We start from the raw sequence: 21,669 nt of genomic DNA on the forward strand, positions 1-21,669 counted from the left end.
GATGAACGATTGTCATTTGAAAGGTGCACGGTGCGACGGTTCTTTATTTGAAACAAATGTCGAAAGAGATTTCCAATTGGAATTTAACAAATTATTCAGGGAATGAATTTCGAAATTTAACTAATATCATCTTTCACCATCACATTCTCTTCATTTTTTAGCTTGACGACCCACACACACATTGTCTTTATTTTAGCTTTTTTCCTTTAGTTTTACCTGATCTTTAATTTAACCTTTAAAATAGTTGGAATATGAATCATGTTTTACGTCGTTTCTTTGACCAGAGCAAAACATAATATTATTCTTAAGGTGGTTAATAAAAATGGTTTCAGGAACTGACAAACTCAAATGAGTTTCTTTTTTAAAAGAAATTGTAGGCAAGAATTTAATTAGTTGGAAATTGGAATTTTAATTTGCTAATATGCATCTTTCATTTTAATTCTAGAGATGTCTTCTCATCTGATTTGTCAACAATTCCTTATTACACCAACATGACGTTAATTCGAATAAAATTAAATTTAAATTTTGTAAGTAATATCTCAAATGTAAAATTTGTAAAATTATAATAAAAAAATATAATTAGAAGGATGTACATTATAGATGGTCAACCAAATATTTTGACAAAAATTATATATGAACTAAATTGATAAATACTTTACATTAATGCACGATAATTCCAAACAAAAAAACAATTTGTTGTTATGATCGAGGACGAATCTTGCTGTTGTAGTTCAATGTTAGCTAGATATGTGTTTAATCTACTTAATTCACATATTTTGACTTATCCAATAAAAAAAATTACTTAAATTCACAACACAGTTTAATTTAAATTAACACGAAATGCTGTCTTGTCTACAAACATTTTATGTTGATATACTTCTTTTGATATAGCTTTATTAATACTTACACAAAAAGAATATTTGGAAGAAATGTTTGTTAATACAAATATAATAATAAATTAATGATAAAGCTATAGAGAGTTGCCGAATTCATTAGTTGATTTCTGAAAACGAATCATCATAGATAACCAAAAATCTTGCACCCATTCTTCGACAGTAATTCAACTGAACCACGCCAATTTGTTAATGGATGTCACTATTGAAGTAGTAGTAGCTAGCCACCTTTATTTTCTTGAGACCTACTTTAGTAAATTGGGCTTTAACGAGACAAAGAGTTGTGGACCTTGTTTGATTTTTCCCCCTCATCATGAACCAAGTTGGTGACCCAATAATGCAAGTACGTATAGTTGGAGAGCAAAACAATGAAGACTCAGCTAGTTTCTGTCTCTGATTGGAATAGGAATAATTCACAATATATATGGTGGTCTTCGAGTAGGATGTACACTCATGATCTGTTCCATTATATAAATTATCCAATTCCCTTCTCTTCCTTTTTTATCACAGCAATTAGTGCTTTCCTCTTCAGCAATCCATTCTTCTTTAGCTCTTGAGCCTTTTCATTATACATTTACCAATTATCTGTTTCTCAAGTTAGGATATGATGAGAAATTATAATGAGTAAACCTTGTAATTAATCAAGTTCTGAAGGTTTGAGTAGAAAACTTTGATTGTTGCAACTTGTAAATAGTTAAGAATTCCTTTAAGCTTTATTGTCATAATAACATGAAAAATATATGCTAAATGTAGTAATTAGTTATTTCTATTGAAGCTAAAAATATATTTTCATACTAAAATCTCCCGTACTTTTGTTCTCTATTTCTTTTCATGAAATAAAGTGCCTCTTGTCATCAACTGCTTCGTGACCATAAAGTTATATTTGATACATAAATAGGACGTAATAAAATACCTTGCTATGTTATATATGTTCTTTTTAATCTTACTATTTTCTGTAGATTTAAAATGTACAATATTTTTTTACTTTTATTTTATGCTACTCTATTTTTAAAATGTATCAAATATAAAATAGAAGTCATATATATTATGTTTCATTTTGTTCGTGTTACTTAAGTATAATATTACTTGTTATTTTATCCTACTCTCTTTTTTTTTAAAATGTATCAAATATAAAATAGAAGTCATATATATTATGTTTCATTTAGTTCGTGTTACTTAAGTATAATATTACCCTGATAAAGCCCAATACTTTTCGTTGCCATATATACATTATACATTCAATTTGATTACATATGACTTGAGCATCTGGCTTTCAAATTGCCATTTCAACTGGGCAAAAATTTAGTTGTGTTTTCTGTTGCTGAGATTGCAGACAAATGTAACCAAATACCGTCGTTTGGACCAAAAACAAAAATAAAATGCAGTTGTGGTAACTCTCAAAATCTTAATAACAACTGCAATCTGCAATTCAATTAAAACCTTGTTGAAAAATCTTTTCTAGTATGCTATAGAATTTTGTCTCTTGAAATTGTTGATAATTCTAGACTAAATCTGCTTACCTAATTATAAACAACTCAACATATGCGTGATATAGTAATATGCTAAAGGGTTGGTTGGTATTATGGTACAAACTGTTATGTGGTATCTACCCAAATTGGAGGAGAATATACCTTATCTTTTAGCTGTTTTGTTTTCAGTTTTCAGTTTTCTTTGAAAATCTTTCATTTCAAGTAGGAGTGCTGATAACACGTCTTTTCATTAACTCAATTTTATTTAAAATCACTTTTGATGAGAATATATTTAAGAAATTAATTAGACTCGCTGTATTTTTATGAAAAGCTTAGGTTATATTCTAGGTTGTCCAAATCTGATCATTCTTTTTTTATATACAACAAAAGTTTATTAAGAAGAGAGTACAAACTACAAAGGGTACTCTAACTAGAGAACATTAGTCTAACAAGGTCAAATTGGAGAGATAAATAAAAACAAGCTACAAAATCAGTGCACCAAATCAGAGAAAGCACATTGAGCATTGTCTATTTTGGCCTTAAACCATGTCCATGATCTACTCTTTATCAAGCCCAAAACACCGATGTCGAGTTGGATTCATTTTTTTTCCTTCTTAAAAGAAAGCTAAATTGGATATAATAATCGGAAATTTCATCTAGCAGCATCCCAAAATACCAAGTCATGCATAAACTATGTACCATAACTGGGTTGTCATTGGTTTGAGCTGCATTTGTTATAGCTTGCTGCCTGTCTAGCAAATGAAATCTCATCAATTATAAATTTAGCTAACTAACATGGTTCACATTTCCTAATATAGCACAAGCTACAACAATTTATTAGCATCCAGATCTTCACTGCCTCCTCCACGTGTGATTTTAATAGGAAAAACAATTACTCTCTGTCTAACATGAGCTACTATATATATGCCGGCACTGTTGTTTTTACGTTTTTTTTAACCACCTTTTAACGCCATATTTTTGCATAGGGATATTGGTCCATGCATGGTTTCAACACACGTGATGATAAGTTGTCTTATGCGCGCGCATATATATATATATATATATATATATATAGTTGAATCAATTCTATATATACAGGGATTTTTCTTTAAATTTTATAAGCTATACATTATATATGTTAGCCTGCAAATTCTAGTGCTAATTATGATTTAGAGGCGACTCATATCCCACATATCCTTGCAGCTGAAACTGTGAAAATGACCAACGCATTTTTGTATCAACTACAAAGAAACTATACGTAAAGAATTTATATAATTTTGATGCACACATATATAGCTTTCATCAGTTTTCCAATGCAATACGAAACTCTTTTGTGGTACTAGACCTAGAGTTATAACTGAAGGAACAAAGGTGCCTCAATAATATGCTTTTCCCTCTTCTTTTCGGGTGTGAAAAAAAGCAAATTCATTTTGGCTATCTTTACGTTTTGTCCTTTATCTGAGTCATGCCATACTCATGAGCTTCTGGTCAGGTATAACTTCCTTCAAGTGTACATCCCCATTTTGATTGTTATTTATGGATAGATGATAATTCTATATATGATGGTCTCGATCTATTAATTATTCATTCTACCACTTCTATGATTCAATTATTTAAATTCTAAAATACTGCTATTAGCTATTTATCTTATCAACAGATATAATTTCGGAAATCCTCTGAAAGAGGTACACTATCTTCTTTTTGGTGAAAAAAGCTGTGATATTACATTAATTTCATGAATATTTTTCTGCCACTTCTTAGGTGTGTCTGTAAAATGTACTGTGGTTAATTAAGATGTATGTTCATATTTATTTGGTGGGTGTCACTTATGTCAATTATGATAACTCCAATTATAACTTATATCTGGTTTCTTTTCCAACTTTTGAGATGTATATTGAAGAATAATATCACATCTAATTGACTCTCTTCAACACGGCACGGCCCAAAAAGCATTTGACTGCTTTTTAATGTTTTTAATAGCTAATTATTTCCGTCAACAAATTTTATACAACCCAAATTATTACAACAAAAAATATCGTGGGATTTGTGTAGGATGTATAAATTAAGTATAGACCAACCAATTACTAATATTAACAATCTATTTTCCACAATTCATAATGACTATTAAGGCTCTAAAGGCTCAACACAAGTTGCAAAAACACACACAGCTTGACTACACATTCAAAAGTACATTTCGTATTTGACCACCCAAAAAAAGTTACATTAACATACTTTTGCCAATGTCACCATTGCAGCACATACTTCCTCAATCATTCCCCTCTTTTTCATACATTCTTTAATAAATGGGGCAAAAATAATTTATCTTTTATGAAAAAAAATAGTGTAGTTGATTTCTGGAAGCTCACTAAGATTAAAATAGACTTTTAAATTAAGACTTAAAAAGATACATACATATTACTTATGAACAAACAATAAAATTCAAACTCATTCTCGTGAGATGAGTTAAATCCTTGTTAATTGCACTAACTTTAGCTTAATTTACTTTAAACCATTATACATATATTTCCGAATGCATTTGGTGAATATAAAATTTGTCTTTTGATTAGTGGGTTTGCCCCACCGTTGCCTCCAAAGATAAGCAACTTTCATCCATAAATACCCTTCATTGTTAGCGTGTGTACTCCACATCCTCCATTAGTTACCCCTTCCTCAAGCACACGTTCACCCTTTTTTTCATGGCATCAGATCACTCGTCCGTCAACCAACCCAAATTTGTCTATCCAAACAATGAACTTGAGCAACAAGAAGCCCTAGAGGTCGAAACCAAGGACTTTGACTACTCAAAGAGATCTCAATGGCTACGTGCTGCTGTTTTAGGTGCCAATGACGGGTTGGTCTCAACAGCATCACTAATGATGGGTGTGGGAGCAGTGAAGCAAGACATCAAAGTCATGATCCTAACAGGTTTTGCAGGGCTAGTTGCTGGGGCATGCAGCATGGCCATTGGGGAGTTTGTGTCGGTTTACTCGCAGCTGGACATAGAAGTTGCTCAAATGAAAAGAGAGAAAGAAAGGGACAACATAGATCAAGAGGAAGATGGTTATGAGAAAGAGAAATTGCCAAACCCTATACATGCTGCAGCAGCATCAGCTCTTGCATTTTCAGTTGGTGCATTGGTGCCTCTCCTTGCAGCCTCTTTTATAAGGGACTATAAGGTGAGGCTTGGTGTGATTTTGGGAGCAGTGAGTTTAGCTCTTGTGGTGTTTGGTTGGTTGGGGGCAGTGTTGGGTAAGGCTCCAACATTTAGGTCTTGTGTGAGAGTCTTGCTTGGGGGGTGGCTAGCCATGGCTATTACTTTTGGGCTAACCAAGTTGATTGGGTCAAGTGGTCTTTAGCTTGATTATGATCCATATATATATATATGTGTGTGTGCACGCTTTTATATATCATTTAGGTCTTGTGAAAGAGAGTTTTGCTAACTATGTCAATTAAGTATATTCTATGTATGTGCTTTTATCATTTCTCTCTCTCTTTACAGAGTCCCCTCATTTTGCTTTCACAATAAATGGTGAGGTGAGACGTGAATAGAAGAAAGTTGGCTTGGTAATAAGCTAGCATTAAATGAGGTCTATTTGAACCTTTTATACATGTATTGTTATTTTATGTATGAAAATACCAAGAGCTTATGGATGATATAGTGAGTAGAGATATAATACAGTTAATGATCAAAACTGTGTACGAGCCCTATGAAGGATAGCATGCATGCATGTCAATTTTTAATATTTTTTTATCTTTAACTCTTCGATTTATCGAAAGAAAACTCTGACTAATTCAAAAGTTTAATCAAGAGATAAGTAAAATAATTTTCGCCAAAAGTCAAATTTATGATAATATTCAAAAGATTCAACATTAACTTCAGTACATTAATCACTTGTATCTGATCACTTGGTTATTAATCTTTTAATATATCAGCTATAATTAATACTATTGAAATGAGAACATTGTATTACAACAAAAAAAAAAGGACAAAAATCATAAGATGATGAATTTGAAATTTTTTATCAACATAAATATGAAAGTTACATATTTAAGATAATTAAGAGTTTTTTTTAGGCAACAAGTTTTGTTGTTGTTTTTAAGTTTAAATATGTTTTTAGTCTTTTTAAGTTTGTACTTTTTTAAATTTTGATCTTTGTAAGTTTTTTTATTCATTTTTAGTTTATGTAAATTTGTGTTTTTTAAATTTTGGTCCCTGTAAAATTTTTGTTCATTTAACTTGTTGTCCCTATAAATTTGTATCTATTCAATTTTAGTCCCTTTAAAAATTTTAGTTTGTATCTTTGCATTTTTAATCCCCATAAGTTTGTACTCAGATGGACTCAAATTGAAAGAAAAAAAGACACATACTTATAGGGACTAAAAATGAACAAAAAATCTTACAAAGACCAAAATTAAAAAAAAAAGTATACAAACTTACAAGAACTAAAAATAATAAAAAAAATTACAATAACAAAAAATAAAAAACATTATATTGCAGGAATTAAAAAGATATTAAGTTTTGCTTTTATAAGGAAAGATAACATTAAGAAGGGAGTACAAAGAATGGCCAATAAAACTTACATTTGAGAAACAAGATAATTAGGAGATTTATACACCAGTTAGGAAAAGAACAAGGCAACTCCTCTTTTTCCCCACTAACCAATACCAAGAACAAACTTTGATCAAATCTAATTTTGTTTAGATCCAAAAATTTTAATTAGATCATTGATAACTGCGAAATTTGAGTTAATTTGATAGTCAATTTTGACTAAGAATAATTACAATTTCTTTACTTTACTGTTATTTTTAATAAAATAATAAAAAAATTAATATCTTTATAATTTTTTATTAGCAGAAGTTAAAAGAAGAAGATTCCAAGTGCTTTGAAGGAAAATTAATGCAAAAACTTGAAGAAAAAGTTAAAAATCAGGACAGCTCACTTAACGCACAAGATAGGCTCAACGTGTTTCCTCGCTTAGCGGCCAGCTCATGCTTAACGGTCAGTTCATGCTTAGCGCGAAAAAGGCCCACAAAGAAGCCTAACGACTAGCTTAGCACGAGTTCGCATGGAAATTAAGTTATCTTAGGCCTATAAAAGGAGTATGAAGCAAAGGAGAAATACACACCGGGATACCAATCCCTACACACCTACACATCAAGACATTGAGACTCAGAACTCTCTAATGAATACATCTTAAGCCTGAGTATCTCAAATAGGGGAAATCCTCTATCTATGTCTATTATCCATTTCTCTTCATTTATCCACAATGTAAAGTCTTTCATGACAATGAAAGGTTAAACCTCCTCTGTTGGGAGCCTAGCGGCCAAATACTCTTATAATATAATATTTTCTTACTATTTATTTAATGCAATGATAATTCTTTTTTTTTTCCTGTGCTTTATTGTTATTGTATGGTCTGATCATCCATGCATTAGTTTCAGGGGTTATACATTGAGAAATGATAATTTTTAAAGAACTGGAAAAGAGCAACTAAATGAAATCATTGTTAGGGATAGAGTGACTTTGTTTTGCCCCTCTATACATCTTCATACTTCATGTAATTTACTATTCTATCTTTGCAAAGGGATTTGGGAGAAAGAATAGATAAATTAAGTTCTTCATCATGAGGGATCAAGGTTGAGTATCTTAGTAGATGTGGGTGGAAATTGGAAAAACATTAGATAGAGAGAAATCATCAACATTGCATCACAAGTAGTTTTGACATGTTAGGCCCCAACATATTTCCATTCTAAATTTATCTTTTTATCATCATCTTTATCTTTTATTTTTCTTATCTTTTACATTAAAATTCCTGATCTATTTTATCTTCTACTCTTTTTTATCTTTATCATCTTTTAATTTAAATTTTTATCTTGTCTTTTATCTTTCTTTATCTTTTATTTTAAATTTCTTATCTATTGTTTATAGATTGAGTTTGCATCAATCTAAGTATAAACAAAGTTTCCGTGAATTTGACACTCAGACTTCCGAGTATTTTACTAACCGTGTTGGTGATATTTAAGAGATTTAAATCATTGACACTGTAACATCAAAACAAATAATAATAGCATTTATTATAAAAAAAAATATTTGATAGGATAGAAAATATAAAGTTTAGATAAGAAGAAAGCTAGTTTATTAATTATAAGTATTAGGTAAAACTAACTGTTGAAGTAGTTAAAAAGTATAAAATGATATAAAAATAATAAAATCATGATTTATTTAAAAAGAGTAAATAAAAAAAATTGATAAATATATTGAAAATAATAATGCAATAAAATATAAAAAGTTGAGGCTAACATTTATAAAAAAAAAAATACTACTTCAAATAGCATTTTAATAAAATATTAAAAGTTACTAAGAAATTACTAAAAAAATTCTTTTAACGAACATCAAAGTTTTTCTGTTAATAAAAAAAGTTAGAAACCAATCTTGCCGAACATAACTCTAATCTAGAGGCTTAAGAAAATATTCAAGAGATGAGTAAAACATACTTTTAAAACTTCCATGTTATGATTGTTGAAATAATTTATTTTTCTGATTGTTTTTCTTGAAATTATTAGTATTTATGGTTAAATTACATTTGAAACTTATATATATACTGGTCAAGTATGATTTTTAAATGGATTATATTGTTGTGCCAAATTTATGTTCTGATATATCGTGACGGGTATTTTCTATTTTCCTTCTGCTCGAAATTGATGTCTTGAACGAGAAATTGATTTTACGATTCCCTTTGGTCATGTAGGTATATAAGGAATGGATTCTATGTGACCGTTGCAATTACAATTCTTATGCATTAGAGTTCTGCTTTTAATACATGAATTATATGCACATGTGGGTAAATTGAAGTTTCCTAAAGTATAAGGTTATGGCTTAAATAATAATAATATTTCTAAAAGTGGTTTCAATATAGAATAACTGATTTTGAACAAAAAGCTTTCTAATACTTATATATGTACTTGTGCATACGCGTGATCTAAAGAGTTCTAATAGGTGATGAGATGTTAGATATTAGATTTTATTGATGTTAAATTTTATACTTGATTGTTTTAATAGTATATTATGTATATTTCATTATTATTATACATCATATTATTAATTATGTTTATAATTTATAATTATAAGATTGATTGATATCATGATTATTTGGTATGTTTTTATAATCAATTAAACTGTGATGGATTTTTTATATGATTTAATTCAATTGAATGTGTTTGACATTATGTCTTTGGTATATGTAATTGTTTGGTAGTATGAAATTAAGATATTTTCACTTAAAATTGAGTTAATGTTTCATATTACAAGTGATTGAAGTAACTACTTTGAAAAAATGAACATATCTTTATATGAGATTGAATTAATGCTTCATATAATTGAAATTCGTGACTTCTTCAATAAAAAATTATATTTTCACCAGCTAATGTTACACGTAAAGATACATTCATGAACACAAATAATTCAAAATCAAAACTTGTATATTGATAAAAACTTTTTTTTTTTACAGAATATATTGATAAAACTTGGCAAGTACAAGAGTAATGCTATTTTTTAATACTTTTGAAACCTTAATAAGAGAACTAACAAGTATTGGTGATATTTAGGAGATTTAAATAAGTGACACCACCAGCACACAAATCCCTTTTCATTTTCTTCTCCTTAAGAAGAAAAGATAGATCAAACACATTTAAATAAAAAAAATCTAGAATTATTGCCAAAGCATATAGTAAAAAATATTTTCTAAATCAATTTTATTGTAGGAGTAAAAGATAAAGGATAATTTTTTTTCCAAAAGTTCCTTCATCTAGTTTATTTTTTCAAAATTCTTTTTAAAAATTAAGTTGTCTCCGTCCCTATTATTTTTAGGGCTTAATGTTATTTTCCATCCATTATATTTTAAGTTTTAAAAATTTTATTTTAGTCATTTATATTTTTAAAATGTACCATTTTAATCATTCCTTTAATTTTAGGTTTAAAACATTAGTATTTTGTTAATATTTAAATTTTAAAATAACTAAGTTAATATAATAACAACTAAAAATTGTCATTACCTTTATTTTTTATTTTAAAAATTAAATTACTAAAAAGAATCATCTCATTCAACCTAATCTCCACAACCACCGTCCAACTAACACCACCGTCCAAACATCCCACCTAGGCACGCAGGACTCATCGTTGGTCTTGTCGTGTCACTTGATATGGTGCATTTTGTGGTGGTGTATCTAATAGAAATTTTATGGAATTGTGACACTGTAAAATAAAGATAGTAATAAATTTTAGTTGTTATTATGTTAAATTAATTATTTTTAAAATTTAAATATTAACATAATATTAACATTTAAACAAAAAATTAAAAAAATTATCAACATAATACATTTTAAAAACATAAATAACTAAAATGAAATTTTAAAAACTTGCTATCATTGTTTTGAAAAAATATGCTTTAAATTCAAAATAGGAGCTTTAAAACTATTTAGTAATTTTTACTTTATTTAGCCTTTAAAAGATAGGTAAAAACCTCAAATAAAAATTAATCATGAACAAAATTAATAAATACGAGAAAGAGAGTAGGGAGTGAGAAAGAAAAGAACCTAATTATTTTCCTAAAAGTTCCTTGTTTTTGTTACAGAAAATTCTTTTATAAAAATTAAGTTACAGAAAAATATTTTTATTTTAATTTTCCTATATTTTATAAACCACCCTCTGGATATCTAACGCAAAAAGTATATTACCAACATTTAAAATACTTAATTCAATTTATTTTCTTAACTTGTACTCTGGGGCCTTAGATAACCTAGATATATAATAAAAGAATTAAATGTTTATTCATTTATTAGCTGTACATTTAATTTATATTTTATAGTATTAATTCATTATCGAACACGCAAAACAAAACCTTATTTTGGCATTCTACTATGAATTCATTTTTTTTTCTTTTCTACTCTAACCTTTGTGAGTCCTAGAGCTATGGATTATGGAGCTGCAATGCCAAAAAAATTCAAACATTTCAGGTTCCACGTGGCTTATTGAACCTTTGCCATTAATACCAATTTCCATAACCAAATGCTTGGTAGGAAACACCAAAAGGATACATAGCCCGCGAAAAATAAAGTGCCTCTCAGCTACAAATGGAAAAAATTTGTACAATAATACACTAGGAAACCAAAAGTGAACAACTTTTTAGTCAAATCAATTACTTCCGTAAAATTTTGCTTTTCCTCACTGAATTGCATTTAGAACCCTTATTTGCTTCCATGTATGCCACAGATATGTATATATGGGGTAGTAATTCACAATTTTGACCTTGCCTGTTTCCCTTTCCGCACCTTTTTTACCTGCGCTTCTCAGCTGACAAAGAATTGGAGTTTCGTCTGTTTAAGTTACTTTTGCCTCTCCATGACACAGCCATCTATCTGAATCATTGCATCATCTTTACTGGTCTCTGGTGGATCCAACCGCATGCTCAACAAATCCTTCAAAGTGTTGCATAAAACCAAACATTTCACTAAAACCTTGTTTTTTCTTAAATGAATGCCCACACATCAAGTCTCCTCATTGTATCTTGAAAAGATTCTTCAATTTCACAACCAACCTCCATTCCTCCATATTTAGTTCATCCTATATCAATCAACAGGCATAACTTAAGAGACATTTTCAACTAAATCCATAAACAGTTAAATACACATTGCTCATGATGCATCATCATAAACTTACCCGATAATTAGCTTTGAGTATATCGATAGATCTCCGTGAAATATGGCTTACAAGTTCATCATCAATCTCAAAGTGCCTCCCGAACATTTTTTGTTGCTCTTCAGAATTGCTGCCAACAATCTGTCAAACAAATTGGGTAAGATTGACACCAAGTATACACAAAGCAACAAGAAAACCATTCCATTTCCCCCATCATCCACCTCTTCACTTTTTCTCTCACCATATTCTCAATAACCATGTCTAATTCACGTGCAAATCATATAAATGGATTATGACATTTTGTCAATGTAATAAAACTATTACTTAAAATAATTTAAATCAGGCATTAATGATCTTTTACCCTTTTTAACATTTTGCAACTAAACGATAAGCTTGTAGCTTCTTGTTAAGTACATAGAAGGTTTTTAATCCATATTTCAAATTCCATTTTCATTGGGGAAAAGTTTGAGTTTAGAGAGGTTCATTATAGAGGATCTAATTTCAGTCCAAGAACATACCTTAATGGCTACTTTCTGCCCCTTCTTTGCATAATCAACAGGTTTGTGGTTATTCTCAATGGAGGCAATGCGACCAATATCAATGAACTCTCTAGAAGGAATGCAAATTGGAGTCCCAATCTGTCAAATAGACAAATATTAGGTGCAAATTTAAAGAAATCAAAACAATTAACTTTTATGCATTGTGCATTGTGCACAACAGACTTCACAGCATAACCCCATTGCTAACATCATAAACCCAAAAGCTTAAGAGGATAGGGTTCACATAGACAAATGAAAAATATGTTAAGCATTTGATGAGGGCAAGCATACATAAAATGAACACACAATAGCAATAATTATAAAACATAAGTGCAAAATCAAAACAGGGAAGCACAATGTAGAGTCAGAAAAATAAAACCTGAATTTACATAATTTGAGTATGACTACTGACTTATTAGATGGAATAAAATAGTGAGAACAAGTAACCATTTGGACAAAAAAAATTCAAGCTCTCCAGCATTTTGATACAGAATGGATATAAAAATAAATAAATTAAATCAGCTGATAAATTATGATCAAGCACAATATTCCAGTTCTACATTTAGTTTATACTAGTGTATATGACAACACCAGTTTAATGTCATAGCTAGAGACAAACAATTTTAATAGTGGAGATCTCCTCCAAACTTAAAGACTCCATGTTAAAATCAACTGTTTAATAGATCATAATAAGGAACAAAAAAAGTCTTCCAAGTGTGATCAACAGACTAAGGCTATTAGTATTTGAGTAGGTGAAAAATGAGGATGAAAATGAAAAACAAGGAGGATACAAAAGTTTTAATTTCACTAACTGTTGCTTGGTAAAGGGTCAAAAGTCGCTTTCAGCTCACTTCCACATTAAAAAGTGACCAAAATTTATAAGGTGGGTATTCCACTTTCACTCTTCCAATACTTTTGCTGTACTAACAACCAGCAACTGTGAAATAATTTTCATTTCAAAATTTCCGCCTCCCCATTTTCCAACAAGTCAGACAATTGCTAATTCCTTTGTAAAAAATAGGTCCAAAACGAAAATAAAACTGTTGTATTTACTCCAGGCCAAAAGTACCTTGTATCAAGAAAACTGTTATTCACCAGAGACATGCAGCCATATTAAAAAATAAAAAAATAAAAAAAACCCATCAATAAAAAATATTACCTTTAAAATGCCTTCAAGGATATCAACTCCCAAAACAATTGGGTCCTTCTTGTTGAAAATGCAATTTGGTAAGATACTCATAACACATGGGAAGACTGCCTCATCAGCAGCTTCTCTCTTTTTCTCCTCCTTAATGTTGTCAATATAAGCTTTAAATTGGTCAAACAGATGATAAATGATATCAGCAATAAATATCTTGACACCCAATTCATCTGCCAGTTCCCTGGCCTCAGGAGTAACTTTGACATCAAATGCCAATATAGCTGCATACTCTCGTTTTTTTTCAAGCATTACACTGGCCTTCATTACATCCTTCTTATGTACAGGGCCTATGCTTATACCACTAACTGGGATACTCACTTCTGGAGTTTTCAAAAACTCCAGTAATGCTTCCAAGGAGCCAAGGGTAGATGCCTGTACACAAACACCCTCCCCAGTCCTGTCAATCCTGCTCATTACTGACCGCATATCTTCCATGGCTGATTCTTTAACATCTTCCAAATCATCATCAGGCTTCACCACATATAAACCAGTGCCAGCGATGGCATGTTCAAGGCCCTGAATAAACACAAAATAAAAACAAAGCTTAGACATTCATAAGCATAAGAAAGACAATTGGATAAAAATGGCATAAAAAGAACCAATCAATATCACCAAGAAGTACCTGAGCAGTGATTTTTATACCCATTGCAGCTTTGATTTCTTTGTGATGAAGATATGTTCCCTGAAATTAGACCATATATTACTGAGTTGTGATGAGCAAAACATACTAAACAATACACTCCCTCTGCCTAGACGGAGTTTCTCATTATAGAACATATTACACAATAAACAAAGTATTGATGTTGATATATGCATGGATGAGATATTAACTTATTCAAATAGTTTTCTTGTCAAAATTAATCATCCAAGACCCACCCCACATCCAAGAGGGCTATTTTTGTATATCAAATGGTGAGTGGAATAAAATGGAATGGAGTAGAATAGAATGGAATGAATTTCCATTTCATAGTCCAAATAATTATGATGAAATGGAAATGAATAAAAAAAGGCTGGTTCCATACCATATCCTTCAAAATTGAAGGGTAAGGGAAAGAGGAGCCTCATATGGTATGAAATGGAATGCATTCCATCAGGTTCCATTCAATTTCATATTATTTTAAACCATCTAAACAATGGAACCTATTACTAGTCCATTCCATTCCACTCCATTTCATCTCTTTCCATCAATCCAAACATGGCCTTGGTAACATAACACCATAAATTTCTATGATTGGAAGACCTCTTCCAACAATTGATCCACATGAATAGAACAACATGAAGAATGAACAACTGGCTGGAACATTTCTTAGCTCTAGATTATAGAAATCTTAAAATTATCTAGACAAACAAATACATGCATTTAGTAACATGAAAATATGGGTAAGTCTTTCATTCACCATCAACAAAGTTTTTGACACATTTTGAAAAATGAACATTCTCTTTCATATCCAAAGGCATGTCTGCATACACTCGCCACATAGGCTGCAGCTACAAGCCCAGTTTTCATACCACACGTAAACTCTCATTGTCAAACTTAGCCTACAATACTAGATTTACACACAGTTTTGGCCTCAAAATGCACAGTTATGATTGATTTTGTTAAACTACAAAATAATGTAGTGCTAACTAAGTATAATATAATTTTTTATATTACTTTGTATGCTGTGTTATTAATTTGAAATGTTAAATAATAATTTAAATAATAATAATAATTACAGATATGTTATAAAATTATGTTTGAGGAATTAGAATAAAAGGATATTTATTTTAAATAATACTATATGAGAATGTAAACTCTTACAAGTTCACTTGTCAAGCTTACAAGTTGAATTTACCTTAGTGTCAGCTAAGTTCTTCAGGCAGAGTATCTTAACAGTTACTAATAGTATGCTTAGCAATTGATTTGTTCAAGTGTTAGAACCCTCTAACAGGCAGGGGTTTCATCTGAACCAGTATATTATTTACATTAAGAATTGTCAATCACACTCCATTCTTTGGCATATGAATGAGAAAAAAATCCAAATAGCAAGTGAATGCACCCCTGATTATTGATCACTGGAACTTATTAAAATTTCAAATGTCTCTTTTCCTTCCAAAACCATACTTGTGCATGAAATCGATAAATTCAGACCAAATAAACTCTTGCTCACATTCATAGTAGAGTTATGTAGCAAAGTTCTAATTTTCCTATCAACTTATCAAGTAGTAAATGTGACAACAAAATAAATAAACAGTAATTGTGTGGCTGTACCTTGACACGAAGTTCCTTCATCGGATGAGGTGTCAATAAAGCTCGAATTGTGGTAACTATAGGACCCTACAATAAAATTTCATTAGGCTGAACTCTATCAGGTACTAATAGATGATGCAGTGAGAGTTTAAGATGCTTACCTGCATTCCGCAGACAACTATTTGTTCTCCTTCATGAAGAACACCATTAACTAAAACAACATCAATAGTAGTTCCATGGCCTTCAACTACCTTCACCTCTAAAACAGTGCACTGGTGGCCACAATCAACAAACAATTAGGTCCGTACAGTTAAATTATCATAAAGCATTCAACCAGCTTTTATATTATGTGACAATAAGCTAACCTGCACTTCTTCACTGTATGTAAGTTTCTCAACCATTGTTTTTTGGGTCCATTGAATCAATAGTAATAACAAATCGGGAATTCCTTCACCGCTGAAATATTAAAAAATAAAAACTCAGACAATACAACACCATTCACTCACAGGAAAAGCATTAAGCAGATTGTGCAACAGTTTTAGGCAACACTAATAAAAAAGATAGATTCTGCCCCATTGCAAAGTTTGGGCAATTCTCTAGATGTGCCATCCCAAGATATATGGAAATGTGTCCCCACTTATCATACACCTACCGTCTTCTCCCACACTAAATCACCATTTTTCCAATGATTTCAGGTAGAGCTATGATTGAACCCATTTTGAAACATTCCAAAGAAATTAAGATGTTCTGGAACACACTCAAATATTAGAAGCAGCAAAAGATGCCTCCTAACAGTGTCAAAAATGCTAAAAGCAGATGGACAGAAATCGTTCAAAACCAACAAAATGTTAGATTTAGAAATTGGGCTCTACTAAAATGATGACACGTGTAGTAATATTGTGTATATTACATCAGGCACTAGTAAAAATCTTGTGCAGGTAATCACAATTCAATATTTTTATTGAATATACATGCATACCCATAATCCCATACACTATTTTTCCCAAAAATAATAATTTCAGACATTTGTGTCTCTTGGTATAATCCCATTTGGATTTTGGAATGTTAGGTGTGTGCAGGAACAAGAGCAGTACATCGGTCTCAAAAGCATAACCCATCCATTTATTAATGACAAACGAGACATCAGCATTCATAAGACCAGAGAACTTGATCCAATGGCAATTTTCACCACATAAAAGAAATGGCAAAAGCCCAACTATGTCTCAAAAACCAGCCATTGTGCAATTACCAATCCAAAATTATTTTGTTTCAGACAGGAGGGTGAGATGGGCAGAGTATTATGGCTACAAGGCTACTATGATTACCTTATTGCACTTGTAGGCACAATGCTGAACGTTTCTCCCATTTCTTTGTTTTTATAATACAACTCGGTATTCAGCCCTTGTACTTTGAATTCAGTAATAATCTAGCAATGAAACAGAAGAAAATTAAGATTGCAAACAATACCAATTGTCTGGTACAGCCGCTGAAGAAAAAAATTCTTTTGCTACCTGAGTGAGCCTCATATTAAACTCATTTTGAACATCCTTAGTCTGCTGCTTCAATGCTTTAACAATTGGAGCATTCCGACATGTTTTCCACCCATAAAGCCTGTCAACCTGCAACGTTTCAAGAACAGTGTGAAAGACAAGAGCATCACCTATTTAAAAAAACAATCAAGAAAGTGTAAGACATAAATACTCACCTTATTCAAGGCAACAATGAATTCCGTATTCCTCATTTTTAATAGATTTAGGGATTCTATTGTTTGTTGCTCTAACCCATGCATAATGTCAACAACCAAAATTGCAATATCACATAGACCTGAACCCCGAGACCTTAGGTTAGTAAATGACTCGTGCCCTGGGGTATCAATAACCAGTAGACCGGGAACTTTCAGCTTTGCATCAGCTTTCAGTTCCTTCGTTCTTTCACGTATGTTCTCAGCCGGGAAGTATGTAGCACCAATCTGTTGTGTGATGCCACCAGCCTCACCCTCCTGAACATTAGTACCTCGAATACAATCCAGCAGCTTGGTTTTGCCAGTATCCACATGCCCCATGATACAGCAAATTGGGGAGCGGAGGTTCTCATCACTAGGTTTAGGAGGCACAACAGACTTTCTTGGTTCCCTATTCAAGTGAGGATTAATCTGCTTTCCATTTTCAATTTCTTCAGCCACAGGCTTAGTAGCACCTGTTGCATAGGAGGAAAAAAAATAATTTTTATATTAGCTGGGAAGTAGTTATTAGTAAAGAATCAAAAGATTAAATTTACTAGGGAAACAAAAGTATAAGCCAAAATCCATCCACTCAACCCCTCAGGCACTTGGAGACACACAATAACAACTAAACACATGCTACAGGGAGATTTACTTGGGTCAATCAAACACCATTGTTTTAATCCAATGCAAGGGTGGAGATAAAACTACACATTGTTATCATATTTAGACCAGAAAGAATGCATCCCACTGCCAGTTTCATGTTTGACACCAATTCCTGTAGTCAGTAGAATCTCTGGACAATTTACTGCTTTATGAAAACAGATGATAATAACATTAATATAACCAAGTCACTTGCTAGCAGGAAAAAAATTCTAAAACTAAGTGCTTGGCCCAAAATTCAAAGCACCACTATTTCTAGTTCTATATACCAAAACAAGTTCATGGATATGTAGATATATTCATTAATGCTTATAAGCTATAATAAGGGTACCACGATAGGGACCAGAACTCTACAGCACCAAGCTTTTCATTTTCAACCATCCAAGTGGTTTCAATTTCAGGCAGGATAAGAACAAGTCAAAATATGAATAAAATGCAAATCTCACCAGCATTCTGAGCAGGTACAGCATTTTTTATCTCCTTCTTGACGATAGGTTTAGGCTCTGAGTCAGCCTCTTCATCAGCAAATGCACCTTTCGTATTGAGATTAACATCATCCCAGCTTTTTGCATCCCATTCATCCTCGTCATCATCTTCCTCACCATCCTCTTCAACAGCTACAGGAAGTTCAACTTTGTCATCCACCTGGACTGACTCCACTTCTTCAATCTTTTCTGGTTCCTCTGAAGCTACATCAGTGGCAGTCTCCTTTGCTTCAACACTTTCAGCAATCTGAGCAGCAGCAGCACCATTCTGATTACGGTTATTTGGTTTTACCTTCTTCGTTTGATATATGGGTTTTTTGGCTGGAGCACCAGAGTCCCCACCAGGGAGAGTCATGCCCCCTGTGTTATTGAGAATCTGCTTCCTCATTGCCTCTAGACGACGGGCTTCTTCCTTCTGCTTACCAGTTAACAGTTTACCTTCTTGCTTTTTTTTCTGGAGTTTTTCCTTTTCTCTTTCCTTCTTTCTACGTCTAGCCTCTTCTGCTTGTCTCTCAAGTTCCTCTTGCCTACGTCGCTCCTCTTCCTCCTTCCTTAACCTTTCCTCCTCTTCTCTTTTCTTCCTTTCTTCAGCCTCTTGTCTTCGAGCTAGTGCCTCTTGCATCTCCCTAACATGCTTTGGCACTTTCTTATCAGCTGCTTTTTTAGCCTTTGAATCATTCTTCTTTGGTTCAATTACCTCAGCTTTATCTTCTGCTGTTTCATTTTCTGGTACAGTTCCTGCTACTGCTGCTGCTGCTGCCGCCGCAGCTGCCTTCTTCTCCTTCTCCTTTTCCTTTTTCTTCTTCTTCTTCTTTGCAGCAGCTGTCTCTACAGTCTCCTCTTCACCCTCCTTTTCCCCCGAAGCATCAGCAACCAGTACAACTTCAGGAGTAGGCTGAACTTTATCATCCTGGGGTGGAGTTGAGGGTTTTGGTACAGGAGGGGTCTCACCAAGCTCTGCAAGAAGTTTGTCCAAATCTTCCTCCTCTTGAGCAGTTCTTCCACTCTTCTTCTTATTCTTCTTTTTATTTTTGGAATTTCCAGCGACCTCTTCACTCTTATTTACATTGCTGTTGCCAGCATCAGTACTACCAACACTGGGTGCCTCAGGATCCACTGCATCCATATTTTCATCACTCCCTTTGGCAGCAGTACTACTGCCCTTCTTTTTAGAAGACTTCTTTTTACCTGAAAATGCAACTAACGAAACATCATCCTCATCTTTGTCATCACCTTCCTCAACAGAAGCACCTTTGCTAACAGAATTAGCAGCCTTTTGGGAAGACTTCTTTTTCTTACCAGAGAAAGTGATCGGTTCAATATCGTCATCATCATCATCACCACCACCATCATCCTTATTCTCCTCTCCATCATCAATCTCACCAAGAACAGCAGCTGAAAACACTGAACCACCCTTCTTACCTCCTTTGGAAGACTTCTTCTTCCCAGTGAAAGCAATAACAGGCTCATCATCATCAACATCGTCATTCTTATCATCCACCACCTCACCATCCGCATCGTCATCAATAGCATCAAAAGCCGAGGCAGAGAACAAACTGCCACCGCCTTTCTTCGAACCCTTAGAGGACTTCTTCTTGCCTTTAAAACTAATCACTGGCCCATCCTCCTCCTCACCATCATCAATAGCATCAAAAGCAGATGCACTGAACAAACTACCACCTTCTTTCTTCGATGCCTTCTTCTTCCCCGTAAAACTAACCACAGGTTCATCCTCTTCCTCACCATCAACCTCACCGGTTAACCCGGATTTCTCTTCATCATCATCCCTCTCATCACCGAGCAAATCAAAGCCAGAAGCAGTGAACGCACTGCTCCCACCACCTTTCTTATTCTTCCCCTTCTTCTTCCCAGCAAACACAATTTCAGGATCATCTTCATCCTCATCAACATCATCATCATTACTCTTGGCTTTAGCATTACCTTTCTTACCTTTCTTCTTTCCCGCCACGACGGGTTTCTCCTCGGAAGCCGGCGCCGGCTCCTCGGAGAGCTCCGTTCCGATGGAATACTCGTCGTCGTCGATTAACACTGCCTTCTTCTTCGATTTACCGCCGCCGCCTTGCTGTACCGCGTTCTCTTCGTCCCTCGCCGTCGGTTTCTTCTTCCCCATGTCTGATTAGGGTTTTCTCTTCTCCCGCAAGCTTGAGTCTAAACGACGCCGCGTTCGAATCACGAAACTGCAAAATCGAAAGGGAAAACGAAGAATAAGATCAATAAGCACAATTTCTACGCCACAGTAAAATTAAAAGTGCGAAATTCGTGTAGGGCGCACCGTGAGTGAATCTGGTGGCGACGCAGAGGATCTGCGATGAAAAGAGAAGCAAAACGCGCGTTGCGATTGCTTTGAAGAGCAGCGAGAAAAAGTGATGGTTCTCGGAAACTATAGTGCGGCGGTGAAGGAATGAAGCAAATATTTAAGCCCTGAAGGAATGGGAGTGAACGAATTATGTGTAAATTTTAAATAGTATTGTATACGTATTTGTGTACGTATGTATAGGCAATGATAAAATAGGCAAGAGTATTAGTGTTCTTGTTCTAGGGTTGTATTTTTTGGTCCATCTCACGCTTGTAAATTATTTTAGGCAGGGCTAAATATGTTATTTTATGCATGAAAAATAGGTTGTTTTAATGTTATTATCCAAAATTTATTTTTGGTCATTTCTATACTTGGGAAAAAAATTTAATGTAGTATATGTGGCTAATTTCATTTTTTTAAGTGATGATGAGTTAGGCGGAGTGTCACATCATCAAACA

At 32.8% G+C, this 21,669-nt stretch overlaps 2 protein-coding genes across 2 annotated transcripts; one reads left to right on the forward strand and one right to left on the reverse strand.

Annotated features, from left to right (window-relative positions):
• Nucleotides 1-4,977: 4,977 nt before the first annotated feature.
• LOC114402680 (vacuolar iron transporter homolog 4-like) lies at nucleotides 4,978-6,016 on the forward strand. The gene has a single exon (XM_028365329.1). It carries the CDS (start codon nucleotides 5,059-5,061, stop codon nucleotides 5,716-5,718), a length of 660 nt encoding a protein of 219 aa, XP_028221130.1. The 5' UTR covers nucleotides 4,978-5,058; the 3' UTR covers nucleotides 5,719-6,016.
• A 5,342-nt stretch (nucleotides 6,017-11,358) lies between these two features.
• Nucleotides 11,359-21,346, reverse strand: LOC114402629 (eukaryotic translation initiation factor 5B-like). The gene is made up of 13 exons (XM_028365276.1): nucleotides 21,188-21,346; nucleotides 18,856-21,092; nucleotides 17,732-18,222; nucleotides 17,538-17,645; nucleotides 17,352-17,452; nucleotides 16,392-16,482; nucleotides 16,188-16,298; nucleotides 16,048-16,113; nucleotides 14,419-14,478; nucleotides 13,755-14,312; nucleotides 12,575-12,694; nucleotides 12,078-12,197; nucleotides 11,359-11,981 (listed from the first exon to the last, which is right to left on the reverse strand). Exons 2-13 carry the CDS (start codon nucleotides 21,023-21,025, stop codon nucleotides 11,916-11,918), a joined length of 4,062 nt encoding a protein of 1,353 aa, XP_028221077.1. The 5' UTR covers nucleotides 21,026-21,092; nucleotides 21,188-21,346; the 3' UTR covers nucleotides 11,359-11,915.
• Between the last annotated feature and the right edge of the window lie 323 nt (nucleotides 21,347-21,669).

The sequence above is a fragment of the Glycine soja genome, chromosome 20, assembly GCF_004193775.1.
Source record: "Glycine soja cultivar W05 chromosome 20, ASM419377v2, whole genome shotgun sequence".
NCBI lineage: Eukaryota > Viridiplantae > Streptophyta > Magnoliopsida > Fabales > Fabaceae > Glycine > Glycine soja.